Below are 25,981 nucleotides of genomic sequence, written 5' to 3' on the forward strand. Positions count from 1 at the left end.
TGCAAGTTGCTTGGCCTCACCTTTAAGATGTTGTACGTCTCCGGTTTTCTCCATGGTAACGTCTGTAATCCCATCAGTGTGGTCTACGTAAAGACAGACATGAGTATTTTTTTAAATGACCTATTAAAGGATGTGAGTGTGTTTGGAAAGGCTCCCATTGCACTCAACTATGGAGTGGATCTAAAGAAGGGATACACAAAGTGATCAAGTTCAAAATGTATACACCACAGTACATTGTGTCACGAAGGAAACTTGGGTAATAAAATATCAATAGAAATATTCCTCAAAAACTGAAAACAGTTCATTACCTGTTCAGACTATTGCAATACATTGAGTGGTCATATATAAGACATATTATACAGGCACATTTTCAAAATGGTAAAATACATTTAAAATGTCACTGTCCACTACTTACCTGGGTCAGCGTGTGCTGAAATTCAGTTGGAACTGCATTGGGAAGTCATTTGCGAAGGGATCTGGGGCAGCACTTTTTAGTGTACTGTGATTGTTCTTACATATCTGAGAAGTGCATGCTGCAGATGCGGAATAGATTGCTCCTCACGTCATCCAAGACATCTTTGGCTCTGCTTTCAATTTCAGACACTGCAACTCTGGAGCTCAACAGCCATTTTCTTAAGTTTAAATCCTTTGGAAATGCATGCAGGACTGTACACCAACTTTTAGCATGGCTCTTATTAGTGCAACCCAAAAAGATACAAGAAGGCATTGTTGGATTGTCCCCTTGATCTGTAAAGGAATATAAATATTGCTATTAACGTATCAGTGAGTAAATCGAACATCATATTGCTTTGATAAACAAATGTTTTAATGTACACAGTGCAAACAAATATATTGAAAACATGCACTACGAAAGATTACATTTGAAAACAATACTCATGTTATGTGCCAATTGCAGAGATAGAAATGCGTAGGACGGTTCATAATGCTATAGACTTCATGAATAAAGTAAAATGAGAATAGGGTGTAGATGGAGTATAAAGCAATACCTAGCAGAGAACATTGACACTACAGAAAACAATAGTAAAAGTTGACTAACCGTTACTTGTAAGAACAGATGAGCCGACTCAGCAAGCAAGGTAAAAGGTGGATAGCTGGCGATATCAGTTGTCAATATCTCAGATGTTTTCCTGTTAACCCCCATATTGTAAAGGATTACAGAAGTGGGTGTGTATGGGAATGTCTGACGTGTTCGTTCACACCCACCAGGCCTCTGACAATGTTTGACATCCCCAATCCCGCCAGTGCAGCCCCCTTGTGAGCGCACTCCCTCAGGTACAAACTGTCATTGATAGCGGAGAGGGATGGATGTGAATGAGGGGAGCGGAATTGGCCCGGAACACAGTCATGGTCACAGATGTGTTGATTGCAGGGACAGGGTCTTCAAAGGGGAGTCTGGTGGCAGCGGGTCTGGGGTGGCCATCTGGATAAGGGTCCCCATGCGAACGAACCCTTTGTGGTGGTAAAGTGGATGGCAATTACACTACAAATTATACTGCTGCTGTCGAGGTATTGTCTGTATAAATCCACGGTTTCGTCCGTGGTCACTGGGGAATTCATCACGAATGGCTCGAACCACACATGCAAGTATTACTTGTCGAGCCTGAAAATCCAAGTCTTCCAGGAATTCACCATGTAAAGGCATGATAGGCCATAAGTCTGTACCACCTGTGTAAGAGATACAGAAATAGTTTACTTGAATGTACCCAATAATTGCATTTATTTTGTTTGCTCTACCTTGTAAAATGTAAGGCATTGTTATGCTTTAAAAAGGACCTTTTCTTGCATTCCAGCAAAAAACAGTTTGGGAGACACTTCCAAGTGAAAGAAATGTAATTGTTCGGACCATAAATCTAAAACTAAACACACTTAGTTTTCAGATTACAATAAGTAATTCAATTTACAGAAAAATAATTTTGTCTGTGATCCATCAAAGTTATATTGATGTAGGGGAACAAATATTATGTTATCTCTCTCGATCGTCAAACACACAACATATGCATAGTGGTGATGCATCTTTTTCGGTGGTTAGGAAGACTTTCATATCGATGATAGATCCTCCTGACCTGTGTCAACCCCAGAACATATTGCTTTGATTAACTATTTTACCTTGTCCCTAGGTTAAGTGGAATCTTTTTCCCCTCTCATCTGCTGTTTTTACTATTTTTATGGGTGACCTTTTTATGTCCCTCCATAGTGTATGGTTGAAGTTGTAGTTTCCTGCAACCTTTTGGCTTAGGCTGGGTTGCACCTATGGGCTCCGCGGTTAAGTACTCTATCATGTACTTTGGTGAACTACAGTTCCCAAGTAGTAAAAAGGGATTTTCTTTCCACTTTACATTTTATATAGGGATCCAACAGACCCCACTGTATGTGGAGTGCTAGGGGATACAATGTATCCCCATTCTTACTTAGCTGTTAACATTTTGTAACAATTGCCTTGAATGGCTGGTGGCAGTGTAACTACTTTAATAACTTATTAGACTTTGTAACTCGCAGGCTGTTAATTCAGCCTCTGTAATGCACAGAAGGGACACCGTTTTGCTAAAATGTTGGGCTCCTTCTTTTTTCACCATTTTGTGTGCTTGTTCTTTCTGAGGTCTAGCGGTAATGGCCTCGGTGGCTGTTTTGTCTTTAGTGGGAATCCTGTGGACTCCCCGCCCAGGCACCAGTGTCTGGAAAGGCAGGAAGCAAGGGAGGAGTCCAAAACTTCACAGCCCCTGTCTTTCACTGTGCCTGAAAGTAACCAACTCCCAGTGGGGGGCTGGCAGTCCTTTGAACAGCCAGACCGCCCTTTGCTGTAAAATGCAGGGAGAGAATGCTGAAGTTGTGCTGTAGTTATTGATAAAAACTATGAACCTAGAAGCTGCTGACAAGTCCACCACTGCACCTGTAACCGAAGAGTAAGATGAAGAAAACGCGGCTGAGATGATTTCCAGCTATCGGAGAGTCTGCTGTCTAACCAGAGCCTGCCGTTACCCTTCCTTCCAAGCGGCCTGGGGACTCCGTAAATGACAACCCAGACTCTGGTGAGATCCACTAGACTCAGGAAGACCTGATTTTTGAGCCATCTCGCGTCGTACTGCGCCTTTGCAGGGCTGCAATACCCCAATACCCTGGGACCTCGAGCCATTGTGCGGTGCACAGTCTTCCGAATCGAGCTGTAACTTTGGTGGCAGCCTGCGGGACGGCCAGAGACGTGATTCAAGTCTGAAAAGTCCCCCTCGCCAGAGTGCTGGACCTTGCAAGTGAAGAGAATCTGACTGGCGATCTTCTGGCTCCTAAAAAGGCTGCCAAAACCAGAGTGGCATCTAACTGCAAAGAAACTCTTGCCTGGAGCCTTTCCCGTTGATCCCTGCTGCAGAAGCCCTTCCAGTGTCCTGTCTTCAGTCTTCATGACCAGGAAGTCAACGACCTGGTTTTTGGCTGAAGATCCTGAAGTCTTCTTGCTGCAACTCTTCTTCCATGTTAAGCTACTGTGTTGGCTCGGTATTTACTTACCTTAAGCCTTGATTTCCGTAAATCTTTGGGGTGTTTCTTGTGATTGGGAGTCCTCTCATCCTGTTCACCCAGACCCACTACCTGAATCCTCCTAGGGCGTCTTCTCGGAAGCCCCCTGCACCCTAACTAACTTTAAAGTCAACTACTTACTTGTTTAAACAGTCTTCCACATGATCTCTGACTTTTGCCTGCAACAGAAGCCTATCTTACCCTGCCTACAGCTAGCACCTAGACCTCGAGGGTCCCCTCTTCTTCCCCTGAGTGAACTCATGCAATAGAATAGGGAAGGACTGGATTAGTAAAGGATTCTGTCTTGAAAAGGAATAACCAGTGTTTCAAAGTATGTACTTGTAAATGAGTTAGTTGGTAACTAACTCTGAGGGTTAACAGTTTTAAAAGTTCTTATTTACCTTGAATGTGTGTTGTGCCATGCGTTTTTACTCACCTGTGAACTGGTTGTGCCTCTTCCCCAAAGGTAATGCTGTTGTCTTCACTTTAGTATTCCTGTTAGGATATAAATGCATGAATGCCTCAGTTTGGGTCTTGCTTCCCCTGACTTGCTGTTAGCCTGTCTAGAATAAGTCTGCCTTAGGTTATACTTACCTTTAGGTTACTGATGGCTCCTTTAAAAGAATATGGGTATTACTTGCATTGAGTTGCCTGTGTGCCATCCTGAAATAAGTTGGTTATTGCTTACCTCAATCTGTGTTCCACTGAGCCACAAAGCAACTGTAATTGAATATTACACCAAAAGGTCTTACTCACCTAGTATAACTTATCATAAATGTAGTTCTAGGTATATACTGTTTCTTGATTTTGTGTTTCACTATCCTGGTAACAGGGTTGGTTGATTATGCAATATCTTTGTGGCGTGTCGCTGCATAACTGTCAGGATCTACTACACTTGTAGTAGACTCTAACTCTGAGCGTTCTGAGGCCTGCTGGTTAGTTGGCGCTATACAAAAATACATTAGAATAGAATTACTGAAAGTAATCAGAAATTAACATGGTTTTTACTCCCCGTGAATAGGTGTGGCCTATACTAAATGTGTTTGAGGTCTGACTTCCCTAGAATTACTGTTGGGTTTCTGAAGGTTTATGCTTTGATCTGATTACCTTCAAGCATTGTGCTGTGTTTTTATAAATGTGTTTGACTATATGACAAGCACTTAACCCCGGACTTAACTTGGCCTACTTGTATTCATAATAAACCTTTTCTTTTTTTGTAATTCTTCTAGTTGTATCTACGTTTCACGTAGATCTGGAACTACTAGTTGGTGGCCAACGGAAATCGGATCACATACCATATGCTGATGCGCATGTTGACTGTGGCATGGGGACTAATGCAAAAGCATCTGCTTTGTATATTATCGACAGTGCAAGGGTACATCACTGTGTTAAAAAGGCGTAGTTGAAAAGGTTGCATGGGAAATGTAATATGTAGACAATGCTGGTGCAACTGTGCCCATAAATTGGATGTAATCCAAGATATTGGCTCATTTGGTATATGTTCTTTAACGGTCACAGTTGTAGATTGGAACAAGCAATAGTTGAACAAAACATAGGGTTGAAGAAAAGCTCTTTTGTTTTGCTGAGCAGAAGGCGCACAAGAGGACGTGCTCCAGCCAAGGATTGAACTTTGTCTGAAAACTCACCAACCCGCTCCCCCTCCGCGCAGCATTGCAAGCACTGGGCTCCTGCTGGCAACGGGAGGTGCGGCTACAGCTAATCACGTGCCGTGATCACGTGATCTTCAAAAGAGCACTGCAGCCACCCTTGCGGCGTAAGCCCTGGTGGCAGAAGGGCTGGTGCTGTTAGGCTATTTGGCTGGTCTTGGCCATAGCCACTAGCATATACCCGGATACAAAGGTGGTGTCCTTGGAGAACCCGAATAAGTCCCATTTGATATCCTTTCACTTGTTTAAAAAGTACATTGACTATAATACGGACCACAAACGCCCAATAAAAAAAAAAAGCGGGGTGAGGAAAGAGACATGGAAACATGCCTGTGATAGGGCAAAAGATCTGTAAGTGCTGGAAAATCAAATTCGGCTCCATCTGAGAGAGCATGGGAGACTGTTTGGGCCTTGACCTATTTGACCCCGTCAGGCACTTACATATCGTAATCAATCTACTTAAAGCAATTGTAAAACCACCATGTCAATGAGATACAATTTGAGAAGCGGACCATTGGTAGAACCACATACTGTCCAGGAGGGGGAGATCTCGTTAAGTCATAATGTTTCATTACAGCAGGATGATATCAGGCATGACTTGTAAATGAGTATCCCCGCTGGTCAGACTGGGCTTGCACATGTACAAATTCACAACCCTGTTACTACATATCATAATGGAAGAGAGGACTCGGGGAAATACAGTTTCCTCCTTGGTCTCTACGCTCAAACGAGGAAAAGATTATAGACTCACAACCACAAACATCAAGGGTACCATAGACCAATATTTTAAGTCAAGAGGTCATAGAAATCTTCCCGACGGCGGAGAGGGTTCACAAACCCCCTTGCTTCACAAAATCGGTAGAAGGGATGGAAAATGCCACCCTCCAAATTGAAACCCTAGACCTCTCAGAAGGCAGCAATTTGTTCACCATCTTACCACATAATGTTCCAGATTCTGGCTCTCTTCTGAATGCAACAGAAAATACTAGAAGATAATCAAGGGATCATTTGGCTTTGAGCCCTCCGCCAAACGCACACGATCAACCCCCCTTGAGAAGACCACCAACAGAGGAACTCATGGCTAGCGAGATAACTTTAACAGCTCTGAACTTTGTTCTAAATTCCTTGGTGGGGGTATTTGAGGCAACAAAGGGAGACCTTAAAGTACACAATGGAATACTGTTGGAAATATCGAAAGATTTTGACTTGTTTGGGTCCTCAATAGTGGGACTCACCAACACCATAAACAGTGCAATTCTACCATCAATAACATCACTGGCAGGTGATCTAGCTTCACAGAAATCAGAGATGGCGGATATCAAGTCTATGCTTCAGAATATAAGTTTGGAAAGAAAAGAATCCAATTTAATGCTACAAAACCTCATTATGACCCAGGGAAGCATCAAGGGTCCTGAGCAGCCCTCATTGGGCGATTCCCCCAAAGATCGATCCCCCTCCACTTGGGATGATACTCCACTATCCTCATCAGTGATGGAAGAGTTCTGCCGCTTAGCACAGTTGGCAGATGCCACTATACTGGACGAGGTGATATGCATAGAAGAAGACCCTTCCCAGAAACAAAGTGTGGTTGAGGAGTAAGGGAGCCCTGTAGAGGAAAGTGCAGGTCAACCATCTCAAAGGAGGAGGAGGGTGAGAAAAAAGAAACAAAAAAATGCAAGACACAAATCCCAACAGACCTCTAGACAAGAAAAGAAATCCAAAAATATGAAGGCAAAAACAATCAAATAATGAGGATACAAATAAGTTCATCAATACCCTAGCCAACGCACCCAAAAATCCAAACAAAGAGAAAAAGGACAAAGGAGAGAAATTTTGCTCAGAAACGGAGATGGAGCCTCCTGAATTGCAGGAGTCGGGAAAGGACAAGAAGAAGCCAACCGCTAAACCAAGGTCTGATATCAAAAATGTCTCTAATAAAACAGTAGGAATACAAACAGAGCAAACAGACAGTAAAAATCTGGAGAACGCAACAGGCCCAGTGGTGGGCATCCTTCCACCATTGATTGTGGGGAAATCAATAAAGTGGGCTCCAATCTTTCTCCCCAGAGCCAAACAGGCTTCAACAAAACTGCCCCAGTCTGGAGCTCCTGCTTTAAAAATAGCTCCAATATTTCTTCATGGACAGAAAAAAATAACAAAACCAGTAGAAGCCCTGGCAAAAAGAGTTGAAAAAACTAGCGAGAGCCTACCACCAACCCGGGACCAAGAAGAGCTGTTAACATTGCCCCTAGAGGTAGAAGACTCAACACAGAATACTCCGCCAGAACAAGTAAATCACAGACACTGGATCCAGAAAGGAGGGGGGAGCAAAACAAAAGGACAGAAAGGGAATTATCACCCGGTAAAACAAATCCTTTTGCAGCCACGCAACTTTGGCTTATAGGTCACAAAGACAAAATGAATTGCAAATACTTGAATAGAGGGTCACTTTGGATGCTCTTTAAAAAAATACCAGATTTATACCTTTTTTCATCAAATAATATCGCATATGTTACATTCCCAGAGCGACAGGCGACCCATTTAGTGGAAGTCGGGTTTACATCTAAAATAGGGGCAAAGGCAATTTTGGATGCAGCAGGCCCCTTACAAAAACAAGGGATAACCATACATGAAGCCATGCTCTCAGACATCAGGGTTGGGGAAGGAAGGAGGAAACAAAGGAAGGAGGCAAAACAAAAAATGCCCAAGTAAAGGAAATGTCAGCTGTTACACATGGGAAAATAGAGGGGGACAAATAGACAATGTGGGCAAATCTCCCGGGGATTATAACACAGGTCTGCCAGAAATTGGGTGCGAGTGAGACATGTCTTTAGTTGGGAGAGTATGAGGGTGGCAAGTTGCAACACGCGAGGCTCCAGTTCCTTTAGGAACCTCAATATGAGATCAGAGGTATTTGGCAAGAATGACCCAATTCTCCTACAGGAGACCTGGTTAGTTAACACACCAGAGCTAGAGGGCTTCACAATAACCACACAAGCCGCAACAACAGTGGGGAAAGGAAGGCCAAAGGGTGGTCTGCTACTTGCCTGCAATGCCACTCGCTTTAATGAGGTGACAATAATCTCAGATGAACAAGAGGGGATCTTGGCAGTAAAATGTGTGGTCGCCACATCTAAAGGATCAAAACAAATAGCAGTAAACTTATACTGGAATCCGGCGTCTTTAAAGCTTGCTATATTTCTGGATGCCTTGTCTAGTGTGCTGACTGAAATAAAATTGACTCACCCTGACGCATATGTTTTGGTGGCTGGGGATTTAATGTGTTGAAAGTGGGAAAGGGAAAGGAGCACCGAAATACAAGGTCATCTCCTCAAATGGAAACATTTGGGGATCTTTCTTTAAAGATTGGGACCTAAAAATGGGAAATGGATCTCTGGAAGGAGACATTCCCCCTGCAAGCACATGGTCCCGAGGAGCATCTGAATCCACTTTGGACTACATGTTCGTGTCTTCTAGTATGTTCGATCAATGTGAAACTGAGTATAAAAGGAGGAGGCACAAGTGACCACAAACGACTAGAAATGTCAGTTAAATGGCAAAATGCAAGGGTCGTAAAGAGGTTGACAGAGCACATAATGGTAAACAACCAAAAAAATCGTTTAGTTAAATAGAACAGGGACGGAGTGTAATTGAATGAAGCCCTGGAAAAATGCAAACATGATCTAAGCGATCAAAAATTGAAAGATATGTGCAACCCTTATGCTTTCCATGACTTTTTGTGGTCAGTTGAGGCCCCCGGTCTTGTGGTAGGTCAAATGAGAAAAACCTATAGACACGCATTTGACAAACACCCATGGGAGCAGAAACGCGAGTTGTGGCGGTCGATAAGCGCCATTAGAAGGGAGGAAGCTGTTAAATCTATCAGAGAGACCAAAATAAAGTCCATTAAAAGTAAATACAAACAATGGTCAAGACACCAACGAATGTCCTGTTCCCAGAAAGATGGGCAAACCATGCTCTAGGCTGTCCAAATAAGAACTCACTGAACTTCTGGTCTTTAATAAACCAACAATCTATAGACCAAGTTGGAGCCTTGTCAAACATGGTTACTGAAACAGAGTGGATAGAATTCCTGTCAAAGAAGTATAAACAGTCGAAGGGGAGCCTCCTTTTTTCATCTCTGGTGGCCAGTGGTACTTGGATAGAACGGAAGAGGATATCTACGCCTTAATAATGAAATCTTCGGCCTCAAGGGCGGCTGGCCCCAGCGGCTTAACATATCAAGTCCTGAAGGGAAACCCTATAAGGTGGGCCCGCCTCTTAAACACACTGTTCCATGGGATATTGAGACTCAAAAAGATCTCGTCATCGTGGAAATCGGGAATCATCGTTCCAATATTCAAAAAGGGGGATCGAAGAGACCCCTTTAAATTACAGACCAATCACTCTCCTCGATGTGGAAAGCAAGCTGTTCACCAGCCTAGTACTAAGAGACTTGGAATCGTGGGCTGAATCAAACAACATCCTCCCTAAACAGACAGGTTTTCGAAAGGGGCACTCCACCTCACTTAATGGCATAGTGCTTTCCACACTCTGTAACCTGAAGGTGGGGGGGCAAGCGTCACGACTATATGGTGCTTTCATAGATCTATCAAGTGCCTTCGATCTGGTGAATTGGGACAGATTATGGTCCAAATTAAAAGTTAGAGGCGCTCCAACCCACGTCATTGATATACTGGTCTCCCTCCACGAAGAAAACACGGTTCAAGTAAAACTTAACTTAGATGGATTTTTATCAACACATAGCCCAGTGAAGAGGGGGGTGAGACAGGGGTGCATGGTTGCTCCCTTTTTGTTTAACTTCTATTTAGCCGACTTTGGACAGGAGGTGGAGACCCCAGCATTGGGCAGTGCCAAGTTAGGCACAAATGCAATAAAGTGGCTCATGTATGCTGACGACATCGTCCTACTGGACAAGACTCCAGTGGGCCTTCAGAGGCTATTAAACGCCTTGGACCAATACATGAAAGACAACGATCTAAAGGTCAACCCGGATAAATCTAAAATTGTGATTTTTGGAAAGAAAGGTGGCAGAGAAGGCAAATATTGCTCGACAGTGGGGGGCAAACGAATAGCTGTGATAGAGGAGGTCATCTACTTGGGCTACACTCTGTATGCTACACCCAGAGCCTGTACGCTATGGTCAGAGATGCGACAAAAGTGCACCCAATTGACGGCCCAATTGCGAAAAATGATTAAGCAATACTGTAGGTTTTTCCTCCTACCCGCCATCCGCTTCTATCGAGCAAAGATCATTCCTGTCCTCTTATATGGCTTAGAGGCAAAACCACTGGCTTGGTCGATGGATTGGCAGTCAATAGAAGCCAAGATCTAGAAAAAAAGCTTTGTCTCCCAAACAGCTTACCAATGGCCAGCCTACGGTTTGGGTTGGGCCTCTCCTCACTTGGGGTTCAGGCTGATTGGAAACTTCTATCTCTTCAACTTGATAATCAATCCAAGGCGTAACACACTATATGAAGATTTAAATGTCCATTTGAGCTGTGTTTCGGTGGGGGTACTGTATGACCTAAAGAATGTATCTCTAGAAATCCTCGCCAGATGCAACAGTGACATAGGTACTCTAACCACAAACCCCATGAAGACCAAGAGGGAGCTACTATTAACAGACTGGAGAAAGACAATTGATCACACACGAGCCTCAATAGCGGCACCCTCTTTCCCCAACGGACGAGAGACTTAGTTCCTTAGCCAACTATTTCATCAAATTCCCGGATGCTAAAGGGAGGCAAAACTTTCTCAGACTACTTCTGGGTTTGATTCTCACCGGATCTATCCTTGCTCGATGGGGATGGGGGAAAGGAGCAATCATCTATGTTCAAAATGTCAGGACCCAAAAGATCAGTCATTGGAGCATCTACTAAGATTCTGTGAAGGCACATGGGAGGTGCGAAAGAAACCTCTGCAACGTTTTGTTTGCTCTAGTGATTGGCTGTCATCGGAAGACTTCTGGGTGAGAATGAGCTCAGGTCACGAAACGGCATCGACTATAAACGTGGTTAGTCCTACAACAGTTAGGTTTCACTGGAAATTAAAAGGTTCATTTAATCATCTAGACTGAAGCAGTGGAGATAAGAAATTTGGAGAAATGTTTTTCTTTTAACGAGATGTAAATCTGTAAATTCTTTTTGAAAGTTTTTCATTTGTACTTGTGGAAAAAAAAACATTTTTGGTTTATACCACAATAAAATAAAAAAATAAAATAAACAGGCAATAGGAAATCGAGCCTTAGTAAATCGGGGGCCTTTCCAGTGAATAGACAGGGGACAGCTAAAAATGAATTGTGACAACGCATGATATTCAGCTTGCAGCAAAGCACACATTTGGAAATCACACAGTGCGTGCTTACCTAATTTAATGTATTTCAATCCAGTTCAAGATGTCGACAGTCCATAGCTGCAGGCAGAATTAATGTATGGGTGAGAACCCTGGAGGGGCTCACAAATCGGGCGTGTTCAACAAGTTATGAGGCTGAGTTGACGCTCTGATGGGCAGCTTACAGCAAGTGTTTCATTAAAAAGAAAAAAAACTTTGGAACTAGACGGCTAAAAACATGTTAATAAGTCATAAAATAATTAGTAGCTGGCCAAGACCCTTTAGCAACATCTGGTAGAGGTTGAATACCCCCAGCCCATTACTGGCAAGGGATGAGGTGTGAAATTCCTCTTGGGCATGATCGGGAATAGGCAGCATCTCATCTTACTTGGTATTAACCTTGCCTTCTATTACAGATTTTTACTTTAACACTTGCCCCATATTTCTGCCCTTCTACAATCGCATCTAGGTTATTCTAATTTGCTCTATATGGGCCTCGGTCCCAGCAGTAGTGATTTCAAATTCTCCACCCACCCCACTCTCTACCCCTCTCATACTTCCTCTCACACACTTGGTTTATTTCTTACCCTCGCGCTCAACCTTTCTCACTCATATATCCTCTTGCTCATCGATGGTATCCTCACTTAATGATTTCCTCCTTGGCGCTATTCTCCTTCCTTCTCATTCTCTTTCACACCTGTGCCCCTTATAGCATCCTCCTTTTTAAATTTTGCACTCTCCTCCTTGCACCCTGGCACCTATAAATGCAAATAGAAGTAAACTCCACAAATATTGACATTGCCAATGCTCGTTTAATTAAGGCTGTGAACGCAGTAGATGCTAAGGTTTAATGTAATTGACAAAACATTTGTTTTGTAGTTCAGGCGTGTCTGTTTAACAATCTGAAATTTCAGGTTGCAAGCCGGCATATTAGGCTTTGTCTAGGGAAATCCTAAAGTGCAGTTTAGGTTGTTTGAGGAGTGCTGGCAGGCTTACAATAACATCTTTGTTTCCTATGATGGCAAAATTCAATTTCCTTCAATTCCCAGCCAAATTCCCACGAAAATTCCATCCCTTCCAGTGAAGGATGCATGATAGTCTTTCTAAGGACTCTAAGCAGCCTGGTGTCTCGTCTCTCTGCATCCTCACAGCAAATTTAAGTTCGAAATCACCACATACTGAACAATAGCAAACCTATGTTACTTCGAGATGAGACTGAAAGCCATGTGAAGTGAATGTAGAGTGAAATCCTGCAGAACCTTCCCATTGCTGACAATGGTGTTGGGATGCCAGGTAACGCAAAACATGCAGAACTAACAGACCCAATAACGGTTTTAAGTGTGCCAATTAACATGGTCGTTACTATTAGTTAGTAACCCACAGTAGCAGAAAGAAAACTTCAACTGGATTGGCACTAGGATAAGTTGCTTATGGAGCTTTTCACAAAATTAAAGGATTTGAATGTAGGCCTTTTTTCAGACCCTGGAGTCCAGCTTTCACCAAAGTGAAACAGGAAGACCAGGTTTTCCCAATTACTGGAGTCGGAGACCACCATCTAATAGGGAGCTGTTGGGGAAATATTTGTTTTGACTTGACCTTCATTGATTTCAATGTAACCATTAGCATATGCGTCTGTCTTGGTAACATGGCTGCTTTTGGGGTAAATGTGGCCTTTTTAGTCCCCCTCACCACCCGCTCAACTTGTTTTGTCAGTCCCTGAGGCTGCCAGTGCAAGGAGAGTTTTTATCCCATTTACATTTTCCTGTGCTACTTCTTTTTCTTTATGTCTGTCAACATTTGTGTTACATCTTCGATATACCTCGAACAGGCTGGAGGCAGTGAACTGGATTTTACTTTTTACCCGGTGCACAATTGTGCACCAACTTTATTAGTAGTGTGATAACTCCGTTTTCAATACCAGATGCTCAATGGCTGCTCTTCTTGTTTTCAACTCTTGTCCTTTGGCCATCTTCCCAACGTTTAAGGTTGGAAACCCCCTTTTGAAGTAATTCACTTACACAGGATCCAGCCTATGTGTACTTGCTGGCCACCAGGGTTCTACTACTTTAGCTGCATCGAGCAAGGGAGGCCTTTGTCCGTTTCTTCCTCTACTTTTAATGGTAACTTGGACTTATATATTTGTGTATCCCCTCTTTGATTGTAACAGTTGTGATATTCCCTTGCTTGATTTCTTAGGACAAGTTTATGGTATTTATTTTTGCACAATTTGCGCCTATTTTTATCCACATTTTATTTTTGCTTTTCAATATAATGAGCTGTAACTAGTATTTTTCCACATTTATTTACACAATAAAAACCCATTCGCACTTGGATGTCTAATGGTAAGCTCAGAGAGCTGCATTTCTGCACAAGTCCAGGGCTGCACATCTGCAGCCATTTAAAGATAGGACTTCATCCCTTTTTTCAAGCTGTTACTTTGCACGGCGGCCATGGACCTGCATTGCATCATTGACAACTTGGACCCAAGCAAGAGACCTGCATTTCCGTTTTTATCATTTTTTAACTAATAAATACAGAAAGGATGAAGTGATTTCTGTCAGCCCTCAACCCACCAGCCACGCCCTTCGGAGACACTAATCTCCCACTAGGCCCTGCTTCTTCCCATCCCGTGAATCTACACTCTTCTATGTGTCCTCTCCTCAAACCTAACCCTGCCTCCCCTAGCCGGTGCACCTCCTTACCTCTCCTCTTGCTGGTCTGGTGCCACCTCTTCCTGCCTCTCCCCACGAATACGAGATAAGCGCATGCACTATTCCCGAGAAAAGCAGCCTGTCTGGAAACGGCCCCCAGGGAAAAGTTGCCATTTCCGCGACACTGACTGTGATAATTAACAAGAGCATGCTCTCTTGATCATTTTTCTAACTATCCTCTCCACATCACTTGCAGTATGTAACCTATAGATGTCATATTCACCAAGCAGTTCTATTCGTGAACACCATCATCTATGTAGAGGATAATGTTAATGTTTTACCCCATATCTACAAATGAATGGGATTTTATGATAATAATGTTTTCAGCTTGTTTACTTTCTAAAAGTGTCGGCACGTTTAACACCGACTTCATTAACTTTGAGCTCCTGTGCAGCTCCCATCAATGCATCATTTCCCAGATTTGTAAAAAAAAGTTTGGTTTAATTTTTGTCTACTTTTTTGATCATGAATGACAGTTTTTCTGTTGCCATGCGCTCCCATGACTTGGTTCCCTCTTTACTTTTGCCCTTTCCTTCATTTATTTTCTGCTGATGTGACCTTCTTTATGAACAGACTTCACATACATTGTCTGCTTTTTTGATGTCCAGTCGGCATCCCAGGCCCATCGGATCATCCTGCCAAGCTACTCGGTGAGCAACATGCACATTCATGCTGCTTCCCCAGCTCTGGGGTATGCCGTCTCGTGCTGAGCTCAGACCTTTCTTTCAGCCTTGCATTGGCCTTTCATTTTGGGCCTGTGTGACACTTTCGGTACTTTGTGAGTTCTATATTTTTTACATTTGAATTATTCTGGCATTTTTTTGCCTTGATTCTGCTTAACTCAAAGTGGAGGATATATAAACATCACAGGATATATAAAATCAGAATGTTGATGTGATGCATGTATAGAAGCAGTGAACTACCGGAATAATTGTCCCACCTTTGTGGGAATCTCTTCCTCCTCGGCGCTTAAGTGTGACATTGTCAGGACAGGCTTTCAAGCGTTCTGCTTCAGTAGACCTATTAGTCTCCAGTAGTGAACGCATCTGCCCTCATAAAATGCTGCCCCATTCAGTTGCTCAATACCCCAAGAGGCATCCATGCTCCTATATTCTGAACTTAAAGCAGCTTTGCTGGAATTTATAAGGAATGTCCCTCGATGTTTTCTACAAAGCAGCGACATGGGCTTCTTTCTTGGCTTTTTGTGAACCATACTCTCTCAATTCGGGCTCAACATGTAATGCTCCATTCATATAGGTGATCGTCAAAAATCTTTAGTTAATATTAACTTTGATGCTCTCCCTCTCTGATATTACTTGCTAATCTCCCATGCGTATCAAGGATAGGAGGCTAATGACTGAAAGTGCAATAGTCATGTGAGTGACTTTGTGCAAAATACTCAAAATTCAGTAGGTGATTACACTGGTTCAAACTCGTGGTTTCATGCCAAGCATGTTTTCAGCTCAACTGCCTTTATGGGAACTAATGGTATGGTTGCGTATGTTGCATTTCCCCTGTCCCATGGGGTCTAGGTCATAATCCCACTGTTGAAGGCGGCACCAAAAAAAGCCTGCTTTTATTTTTTTAAGGCTGATTTTATGTGGCTTTCAATGGCCTGGATTATGACCCGCCCCTTGGAGCCACACCCACCTTTTCCAATCGGACCCCTCTTCACTACCCTGCTCCTTCACCACAAGCATTGCCCCGTCCCCAATACGCCCGCCTCACACACCCCTGATCCAAACGCTTGCATCTTCCCTCTTCCAGCCAGGCTGTGCAGGTGAGCTCATGCACCCGATTGTGTTCGGCGAGGGCTATGGCTTGCGGGCTAAGGTATTCTGTCTTGTTTGCCTGCAATCTATTGATCTAAGGACCTAATCACATGCCATGAAGTGAGCTTGCCTGAGCATGCATTGTGGTGGTTGGCTGCCTTGAAAAAAAAAGATGAGCATAAAGTGGGAAAAATAAAAAATAAATATTGAAGGATCCACGTCCGCCCTACTCCACAAACATGGTCTAAACTGGTAGTCAGCACGCTGGTTGTGCAATAATGTGGCTGCCTGGGAGCACTAGCTGCCTCATTGAAGTCTGTGAATTACAGAGCGTGGAAATGGTCTCAACGGGAGAGAAAGAAACACATTGGCTGTTGAAGTTTTCTTGCCTTACTCGGATATCAAGGGCGTTGCAGACCTCGATGAGCTAGTGGGCGAAGGCCCCCGGGAGCATTATTATGGGATCCTCTGGTCCTCTCCACTTGACCTTCATCACTGGGCAGTCACATGCCAGCTAAATAAATTACTGGCCCTTTAAGGGCCTTGCCCATTGACGAGCAACCTTGCACATGAAAGGCGCGTCCCCCTCCCGAAGACTGGCTCAGTGAAATACTGTGACCAGGCTCTTCAGAAATGATGGCAAGAATTCAGAAGCACTCAACACTGGTACTGTTGCAAACATGACTCTTCTACAGACGGTGAATGCCAGCACCCCTGTGAACTGGCACAAGGAATGGTAGATGGTGGTCCAGCCTCCATGCGGATCTCACACTGTGACGTATGCTCCATCTGAGGGAGAAAAGCAAATCCACAATAACCAATTGTGCACCGCAGTAATACCTGCCGACCGACACCAGGGAAGAAGTCACTAGAATATATAAAGGGACGTCCCAGAAGGGAGAGGTGTGGGCATTTGGATAAAGTTGTAGGAGGAGTTTGGAGTGAGCTGCCAATTCTGGAATGTGGATGTCGAAGGAGTTGAGTTTGGCACTTTCGGCCCAAGGCAGAAGGGGTGCGAATCCCCTATCAGAAGGGGTTAAAGCTACAGTCGAAGAAGGAACAAATGTGATGCACATTGGGGATGATCAGGACCAGAGGGAGTAGTGGAGCGGTGGTGGGGGGCAAAGTCAGGACCCAGGAAGTGATACCTTTGTACATCTACAGCTTCTTACTGGCTCCATAAACAGCTACAGGTCCTGCGGAAGGAATGGAGTGGTTGTATCCCGCCTATCTCCGAGGTAAAACCCTGGAGAGTGTGAGTGACGGGGGTTCCTGGACACCTTGTCAACTGTATAAGCAGACCCTCAAACTGTTGGAATTGTTGACACAGGCCTAGCTCTCTTAAAAAAAATAATAATAATAATAATTTCTTCAATGAGAACTGTGTTTTACTAGAGATTGATTTTGGCCTCGTTGTAGACCCCACTTGACTATGACACTTTTCTAAACTTTTGCCGTTGAAGTATTGCAGAATCTAAAATCTCATTCATAATCATCCTGGCCTGGAAATTTACCACCAACCCAGTGATATGGGCCACTTTTCTTTTCAGAGGTTTGTTCATGGCGTCCTGAATAATAACTTGAGTAGAATTTCCATACTGTGTATAATTCTCCCCCCTAGCGAGTCCCCCAGCAATTCTGCTGGGCCTTTGGGTTTTTATCCGACTCTTGAGTGGGAACCTTTTTCCTCACTCAAGCATTCTTTTTCTGTGACTCTGGGAACCCTTTTTTGGTCATCTTTGATGGAGTCTGGTTTCCTCCATCTTTTTGGGGCATCTTTATTTTACTATTGCAGCACACATCATTTTCTATGCAGTGTTGCTAGGAGCTCCTTGAGCTTCCCACTTTGGTTTTCTTTCATATTCCTGTGATAACATACTTTTACTAGGGTAGGCGGATTTATTTTAATCCTACCTATGCTTTTCTTTTGTGAGATCAGCACACCCCACCTTATGTGAAGTACTGAGGAGACACATTGTCCCTTTTCTCGCTTATTCTGTAACTTTCTAGTTACAGGGGCAACTCTGAGCGGCTGGTGGCAGTGGATATGTTCTTGTGAATTTTGTGAATTTTTTTTTTCACGTAAACTGCAGTGAATGACACATCGGTCTCCATTGACCAAAAATGGTGCCCTTCTTTTTACGCCAACTGACGATGGCTTGCCCTTTCTTAAGCCTTCCTCTGCTAACCTGGATGGTGGAAATCCTGCTCACTCCTTTCTCTTCGACAGGCTCCCATTGGGATGCCCACCCGGGCTCGCCAGTGTGTCTGGGAGCATACTGAAACTCCTCAAGTCTTTGTCCTCCAGTATGTCTGCTTAGATCCAGTCCTGACTTGGTGCCTGGCTGTCTCCTTGAGACAGCCACCACCCAAAGTTTGAATGTTTCATGAATACTGATTGGCTGGGTTCCTGCATAAAAGGCGAGAGTCTTGATGCTGAAGCCAGAGTCGACCACTGGAAGAACCATTCCGAAAAAGACGTCTGCAGCTCCCTCTAGCGACCACCAAAGCCGACCGAGTGTCCACTGCAGCTCCAGCCCTAACTTCTGTGAGGCAAGGAAGATCCAGACGGACGACTTACCTACCTTGGACTGGTGTGCCTAACCAGTCTCGAGACCATCTGAAGTTTGAGCCATCCCGCGAAATGCTGCGACCTTCCAGGCCTGCAAAACAAAACAAATGCCCGGAGGCCTCTGGCACTGCTGCAGAGCATAGTCACGTCAAGCACGGTTCCGGCTGCAACCTTGTGGGCATCTGTCTGGTCCTACAGAGACACCATCCTGGTCGTAGAAATTCCCTCAGAAGAGCCGAGGACCAAGAGAAGGAAGAAAGTCTGCCGGGTGACAACAGTCGCTGCTACCAAGCCTGTGTCAGACCTCCACAACCATGTGCTGCAAAGATCGTCTGCTGGGTATCCCTCTGACCGTCTGCCCCCGCCAAATGTTCCTCCTACAGCCATCCGACCCAGAGCTGCTATCTTCCTGTGGGGAACTGCCAGTGGCATTGTCATTCTTCATAGAAGCTACTGTCTTACTCCTAGGTACTTACCTGGGCAGTTGTTGCTGTTTGCTCCTCCTAAGCTTCCTGAGTCACATTGGGGTCGACGACCCAACTGTGGTCTCCCGGACCTAAGGACATCCTTCCTAGAGGCTGAAATCCTTCTGGTGGCCTAACTATCCCCCCTGAACCCTTTGAATCAAATTTCATTACTTTTTACAAAAAAAGCTTCTGATATTTGACAACTTTGCCGGGGTCTGCCTTTCTTTGTTCTGCAGCCCAAGGGTCACTGGTTACTCAGTGTCCCCATCTGACCTTTTGAGACACTCATTACCCAGATAGGGTTGAACTTCTAAAGTAATTATTTCCTAAAAGTTGCCTCCCTACCAGTATTGCTATTTAAGTAAATGTTGATTTGTGAATGATTTGGTAACTTGAAGCTACTCTATAGTTAACTGTTTATCAACTAAAGGTCTACTATTGAACGGAGTATTGCAACAGCAAATATCTAATGTATATATCTATTGGTGTGAACTATTTTTTGCTTACCTGAGCTGTAGTGATTTTAACATTGTCCCAGTGTATATATAATAACCATATTTTTATATAACTACAGTGTGTAAGGGTTTCCTTGACTATAAGTGTGCTCAAAGGTCTTTGTTCTCAACGACAGCCATTCTCCCTCCTAGACTAACGCTGACTCCTCAACCATACCTACCAAACCTTTTGTGTAGTTCCGGCCAAACCTAAGAGTTGGAGCGCTGTACATCTAAGAGTGAGTCTTCTTCAGTCCTACCATAGGTGGACTTTAGTAAAATCCCCCCAACCTAACTTCTATGACCTGACACTTTTTTCATCACCTGTATTAGACATATTTTCACCTTCTCCAAGCCCACTGCTGTGGTCTTTTCATTTACTTTCTCATCCTTCTCCAATTGACTCTTTTCCCGCGGCTACCAAGCTCTTCTCCCTACACATGGAGTTACTTATCCGTACCTGGAACTTCTGTGTTCTTTAACATGGGCTTTCGCGCTTGTCCTTGGACTCAACCAACTTTCCCCAGAAGCTGCACACAATATAAGCATTGCAGTTCTTATGTCACCAAGGAGTCACATGACCAATCAAGTCACTGCAGCCTTTCAACTCCCTGCACCACACCAGCACTTAGCCTGGTACTGCACACCACTCTTCTGGCGCAACCCCACACCGAGCATGCCCCAGCACTGCTACTCGGTGTGTCTTGCGCAAGCACCTTTGGTTTTGTTCACTAGTAGGTTGCCATGCACACACCCTTAACCGTCAAAGCCTTTCAAGAGCCAGAGTGACCCATTCAGTGTTTTGCTCAATCTAAGGAATGCCAGTCTCACACTGCCTGCTCTCGGGCACATCATCTCGTGATTAAACTGGAACGGTCTTGTACCCTTTACTTATATTTCATTTTCTTAAACCTTTGGTAAGCCAACAATAAACCCACATCACACCCTTAATCTTTGTATACATTGGCTGCTCAGGTTCAGTTTACTCATAAAATTGCTAACCACCGCCATTTCATTCTAAATATTAGTTCATAAAGTAGATGGGTACTTATGTATAGTGAGCAGTTATTGAACCTGAAATTGACACTATATGATCCCGTTTTATTGGCCCTTTTTTGATGGCTTAATGTTGTGTGCACTGTTTTGTAAAAGTGTCTTATTGCATCTAGATTTGTTTGTCCGTTTAAGATTAGATAACTGAATCATTGGCAAATAAAGAGGTTTCATTTTCATTGAAATTTGCAGGGAATCAAAGCAGTCCTGGCTGAGAGTTATGAACGCATCCACCGAAGTAATCTAGTGGGGATGGGGGTGATTCCACTAGAATACCAGCCTGGTGAGAATGCAGACACACTCGGCCTCACTGGACGAGAACGCTACACCATCGTCATTCCAGAAGACCATGACCTCCAACCAGGAATGCATGTCCAAATAAAGGTAAATGGAATCGAACTTTTCAACTCAGTTGGAACTGGATTGGTTTACCTTGTGCTTATAGTTCCTGCAATTTTCCACTAGGACTCATCTATCTGGCAAAGGTAGTTTTGAGTTGGGCTGCCATTTTTGTCATAAAACCTAGTTCTTCTGCTAATTATCTTAAGATACTGTTTGAAGGTTCCTGCAAAACAACCAACGGCAGGCCGGGTTTTCATGCACACCTTGGCGCAAAGGAGTTTGCCCTTCGTTCAGCGCTTAATGGCCAACAGAAAAATCCCTCTTTGTTTACGTAGCAAAAGTGCACGCAATAATATTTGCCTTTCCCGACTCATGGTAGAAGTCCCAACCCGTCAACATCTGGTGACGGTTGCATATAGCCAATGGCTACTCCTACTTCAGTACACGTGGTCATGAGCTTTTGTTAGTGTGGTGCAACGCTAGTTATAAATCGCCTCTCTCGAGCCTGCTTTATAATTTCAGAAACAAACACTTTCTCTCTGCTAGTATATCCAAATGTTCTCGGCCCAAAGCCACCATAATCTTGCCGCTCAGGACAGTTGCTTCATCAGTAGGTCTTTTCCTGCATTGTAGAGACCCTATGGAGCCTTCAGTGATCCCCAAGACCCCAATCTTAATGAGATGCTGCCGTTTAACTCCTAGCATAGAAGAATACACTACTATTTTGATTTAGACCGTGTTAACCATTAGATCCCATACCTCCTGTTTGAGGGCCATCTGCTCTTCTGAGAAATATGAATGGCTACATGTGTTGTCCTTGGATGTTCCTGTGTGTATCCTTGCATCTCCGTGATTCTTTTATACCATTGCTTGTATCTGGGGAGATTGGACTTCATTATTCACTGCAAAACACTCCTCCTTATTTTGGATGCGACACCTGACGCGCCAAACATAGGGGGACCCAAAGACATTTCTGGATCTTTTTCCTGGTGTAGTTAAAGGTACAGCTTGCAATCAATTCATTACCGCACTAAATCGCCTGGGCTCTGCATTTTGGCTGCAATGTTTTAGTAACACTCGTTACTCTTGTTTAGCCATGGTCCTGCTGCACTCTTGGCATTGGATATATTTGTATAGAATCCGCCACCAGTTTTATCAAATAAATAAAAATGTGATCTTCTCTTACAGCTGGATACTGGGAAGAGCTTTGAAGCAGTCATGAGATTCGATACAGATGTGGAACTCACCTACTTTAGAAATGGTGGCATCTTGAACTACATGATCCGTAAAATGGCGAAATAGACGTGAATGGACATGAGCTGCCCAATCAGAAATGCCTTTTCGTGCCTCCTCCCCCCATTCTCTATACCACCCTGGCATGGACATGCACGGATTCCCAGACCTAAGAAACCTTTCCGATCGAATGTCCGGTCTGGACACTGGCTTTGGTTCCATGCTGCTTGTTTACACTGAATGTTTTTTCACCCCCCTACACGTTTGTTTTGTTTAATGAGCGTGATGGACAGAATACAATATGGTGTTAGAAAAAGGTTCTTGTGGCATGCACTGGGTTGTGGTGCCTTTTGCCTGTGAGCTCCAGAGCGAACACAATCCCCCATTGAGTCGGCTCACTGGGACAGTCTCGAAAGATTGGTTTGGTATAATGAGGAAGAGGGAGGAGGAGGGTGAGCGAGCCCTTCAAGGCCATCTGTGATGGCTGTATTTTTAGTTTTTGCGCTCATTATCCCATGTGTTCCCTTAGCTCCAGATGCCATCCTTAGAAGATTACATTTGTCAATTTGTTGGCTTGATTTATTTCAAAGCCTGCCGTCCATTTAATTTGCAAGTACATAGACAAACATGGCCCTTACTTTTCTCGCACAGATGTTTTTATACGCCCCTTTAATTCCCTATATAATTACAAAACAAAAGCATGGTAACCAGCATAACATATGTAATCAACCTAAAAAATGGTAAGATAAAACAGTCCTTGAGGTCCGAAAACAAAATGCCATTGTTAATTATCGGATTCTGTTTCCACCCACCCTCCCCACTGGGCACTCTACAGGGCAGTCAGACATTGCCTGAGATCAGATGCTGTTGTCTGCTGTTTCAGAATTGAGAAACATCTTTCCCGCCTCTCAAATAAAGCACCCTTACTACACATGATTGTATGGTGTACATCAAAAATGCTGACTGGCCTTTTTTTTATTTTTATTTTTTTTAAATAAATGGCATACCCTTTCCAGGAGTCTAATCCTAATATTAAATAGCAAACTTTTACAGATTTATCAAAAATGTGAATTTTCCTTTTCTTTAAAAAAAGAATCATTTTCCCTGTCAACTCTAATTTTTGTTTGTGTAGCAGTGGATCATAACAAAAATAAGAAACACATTTCTAACTTGAATCAGATTAAAACTATTTTCAAGACATTTGTTGTGGCTTTAATTTATATCTTGTGTTCATTGACACTGTGTATTGCTTTTGTGCCTTTATTTACAGGATGATTTTGAACAGATCAAATCTACATGCAGCAATAGTGGGTGGTTCCCTAGCAGTGCTCCTTTTTAAATGATTTGCTTACAGAAGGACAATGTCTGGCAACTGCTGTACTGTTTTCGTTGTCGAGCCTACTCGATCTGTGACCCATTTACCAAAATGTGCAGACTAAAAGGCCAACCTTAATGTAAGGCACTTACCCGACTTGTCCACGGTCTGAAAACTCCACTTCAGTTCCCATGTCGATCAGAATCAGTCATTGCTAACTTCAAACGCATTGAAACTAGTCATCAAAAAGTTGTTTGAGGATGTGTCCAAGATGGCCCTGTGAGCGGGTCCATCTGCCGGTGCTCCTTCTGCTGGCTGTGCACCGAACATGTTTTTCATCTTGGATAGTCCCCCTGCTTCCCAGGTGGCTCTTGAAGCTGCCTTCATTCCTCTTCGTTGACCCCCAAAAGCTGCAGAATGGGAAGATGACTTTGTGTGTACTTCACGCCTAACACTCGAGATGGTGCCCATCTGGCTGAGAGCATGCCAGCTCTATCCTCCCCTGAAGCTCATACCTCGCAGTGGGGTGAGGTACGGGTAGCTGAATATGGGCAAGGGGCGCAGGTTGCCAGCACAGTGCTTCTTGGCCCTCTAGACCATCTGTTTGGGAAATTGGTATATCACATCACACAAAACAAGGACAGGCACAGGTCGTTAATTCTTAAGTAGTTTCACAAAACTATCATTGTGTTCCCTAATACTCACCCTAGCCATAAGAGCACCCTATCCCTTTAAGGTGTACAAACCCTCGGTTATGCTGGTGTGCCGCCTTTCTAACAGGATAGAAAGAAGGGGAATCTAGCCCTATTACAATGAAAAACACATTCTCACTAAAAAACGCAACCTGAGATCGAGTCCCAAGACTGCACTAGAGGTAGAACAGTTCACGTGGGAGTATTCAGTAAATGGTACACTGCCATGTTTTAATCACCCTCCACGAAGTGTGCTCTACCTAACCATAAAAGCTTTTTGCTTAAAGAAAGTGAAGGCACTCTCTTCAATTGTTCTTTTGTGCTTAATATGTTGACTACTTTCTTTACTTCACCAAGATATTTCTCACAATAACCATTGCATTGTTAAGAAGAAAATAGAAAAAAGAACAAATAAAACCATCACCAATTTCATGTCATCTAGACATTGGTCCTTCGTGATTGTTATTTTCAGGCCTGTGTCTCGAATGACTTGGAGATATCTGCGAAAGTTCTGGTTGACTGGTTTCAATGGCATATTTTTTGGGGTGATCTTCTTCAGGACCGATTTCTTTATCGCTATGCGGTCAGTCATCTACCCACTGGTAAGATAAAAAGCTTTTATGGTTAGGTAGAGCACACCTAGCTGCATCAGTGATGGGAAGCCCTATGAAAGATCAGCCGGACCGCCAATGCAGGACAGGAATATGTTTGTGTGAGGGAAGGAGGCAGGGGGCGCATGAACTCAGATTAGAAAACGTATTCTAAAGAAGGCTGGAAGCGTGTTAGAAAAGCGGTATTGCTAGTCCACCGCCATGCACAATGTTTGCATCACCAATGCACTATTTATGATCCACCACGAACATCCTTTGCAGAAATCAGATATGCACACCCATACGTGTGGGACCATGGAATGCATGCCCACACTGTCCATGCACCGTACACACACACCCCATACACTATTACTCATTCACCAAATATGCACCATCTGTGCAACATCCATGCATCTACCATCAGGGCAGCTTTCAAGCACTCACCACCAATCTCCCCTCCGTGCACTGTCCATGCACCCACCACTGGGAGTACGTGTAGCCATCCTGATTTCCAGCAAGCGAGGCCTGGCTCAAGAAAAAAACAATCGGTGCATCTGGTGAACACCTGGTAGCTACCCTTTAAAGCGCATTGAAGAAGCTGCCCTCTGTGTTAATGGTTAATTTACAATTGTGGTTATGATTTAATAGTTCAACAATTAGCTGACGCGTCAGGCAAGCCCTGATGATGGGTAATATGTCCGAAACGCGTCAGATAATTGTTGAATAATTGAATTATAACCACGATTGTAAATAAACTGGGCTCAAGGGAAAGCCATTTGGTGTGTTCATTACTGCACATTAACAAATGTACGTAAGGACGGTGATAGTCCCATATTGTAATTGCACATGTGAATTAATTTAAAGCACAAAGTGCTTTTGTGTTAAGCACTATATAACACACAGGAATATTTGGGTTTATCAAGAATAATGGGTCTATGGATCCCATTAGAGTGTATAGGGGTTACCTGTTGGTGACAACAGGGTAGATTGGTATATGTTCAAATTGGTCTCCATGGGCCAGGAGACGAATACCCCCTTACACCAGAAATAAAGTAATGTTACCTTGAATATTGTTAACACATGACACACCAAGAAACTCCTTAAATAAGAAACATAGTAGTGCCCCTCTACGTAGTACTACGTTACTCCCTTACTCTACCAATGAAAAAGTGGCCCGCAGTTGCAAATTGA

General features: G+C 43.6%; 1 protein-coding gene across 7 annotated transcripts in view; it reads left to right on the top strand.

Moving 5' to 3' along the window:
- ACO1 (aconitase 1) overlaps nucleotides 1-23,393 on the top strand; it is a 792,824-nt gene extending 769,431 nt beyond the window's left edge. For 6 of the 7 annotated variants that reach the window (XM_069625992.1, XM_069625995.1, XM_069625996.1 and 3 more), the window contains 2 exons: nucleotides 20,811-21,002; nucleotides 22,149-23,393. In XM_069625992.1, the coding sequence (XP_069482093.1) occupies nucleotides 20,811-21,002; nucleotides 22,149-22,262 (306 nt within the window). In that variant the 3' untranslated portion in view covers nucleotides 22,263-23,393. The remainder of the gene's footprint in view (nucleotides 1-20,810; nucleotides 21,003-22,148) is intronic. The other variant, XM_069625993.1, reaches the window with a different exon arrangement.
- Nucleotides 23,394-25,981: the final 2,588 nt, after the last annotated feature.

This window comes from Ambystoma mexicanum, chromosome 6p (genome assembly GCF_040938575.1).
Source record: "Ambystoma mexicanum isolate Mex_15411 chromosome 6p, UKY_AmexF1_1, whole genome shotgun sequence".
NCBI lineage: Eukaryota > Metazoa > Chordata > Amphibia > Caudata > Ambystomatidae > Ambystoma > Ambystoma mexicanum.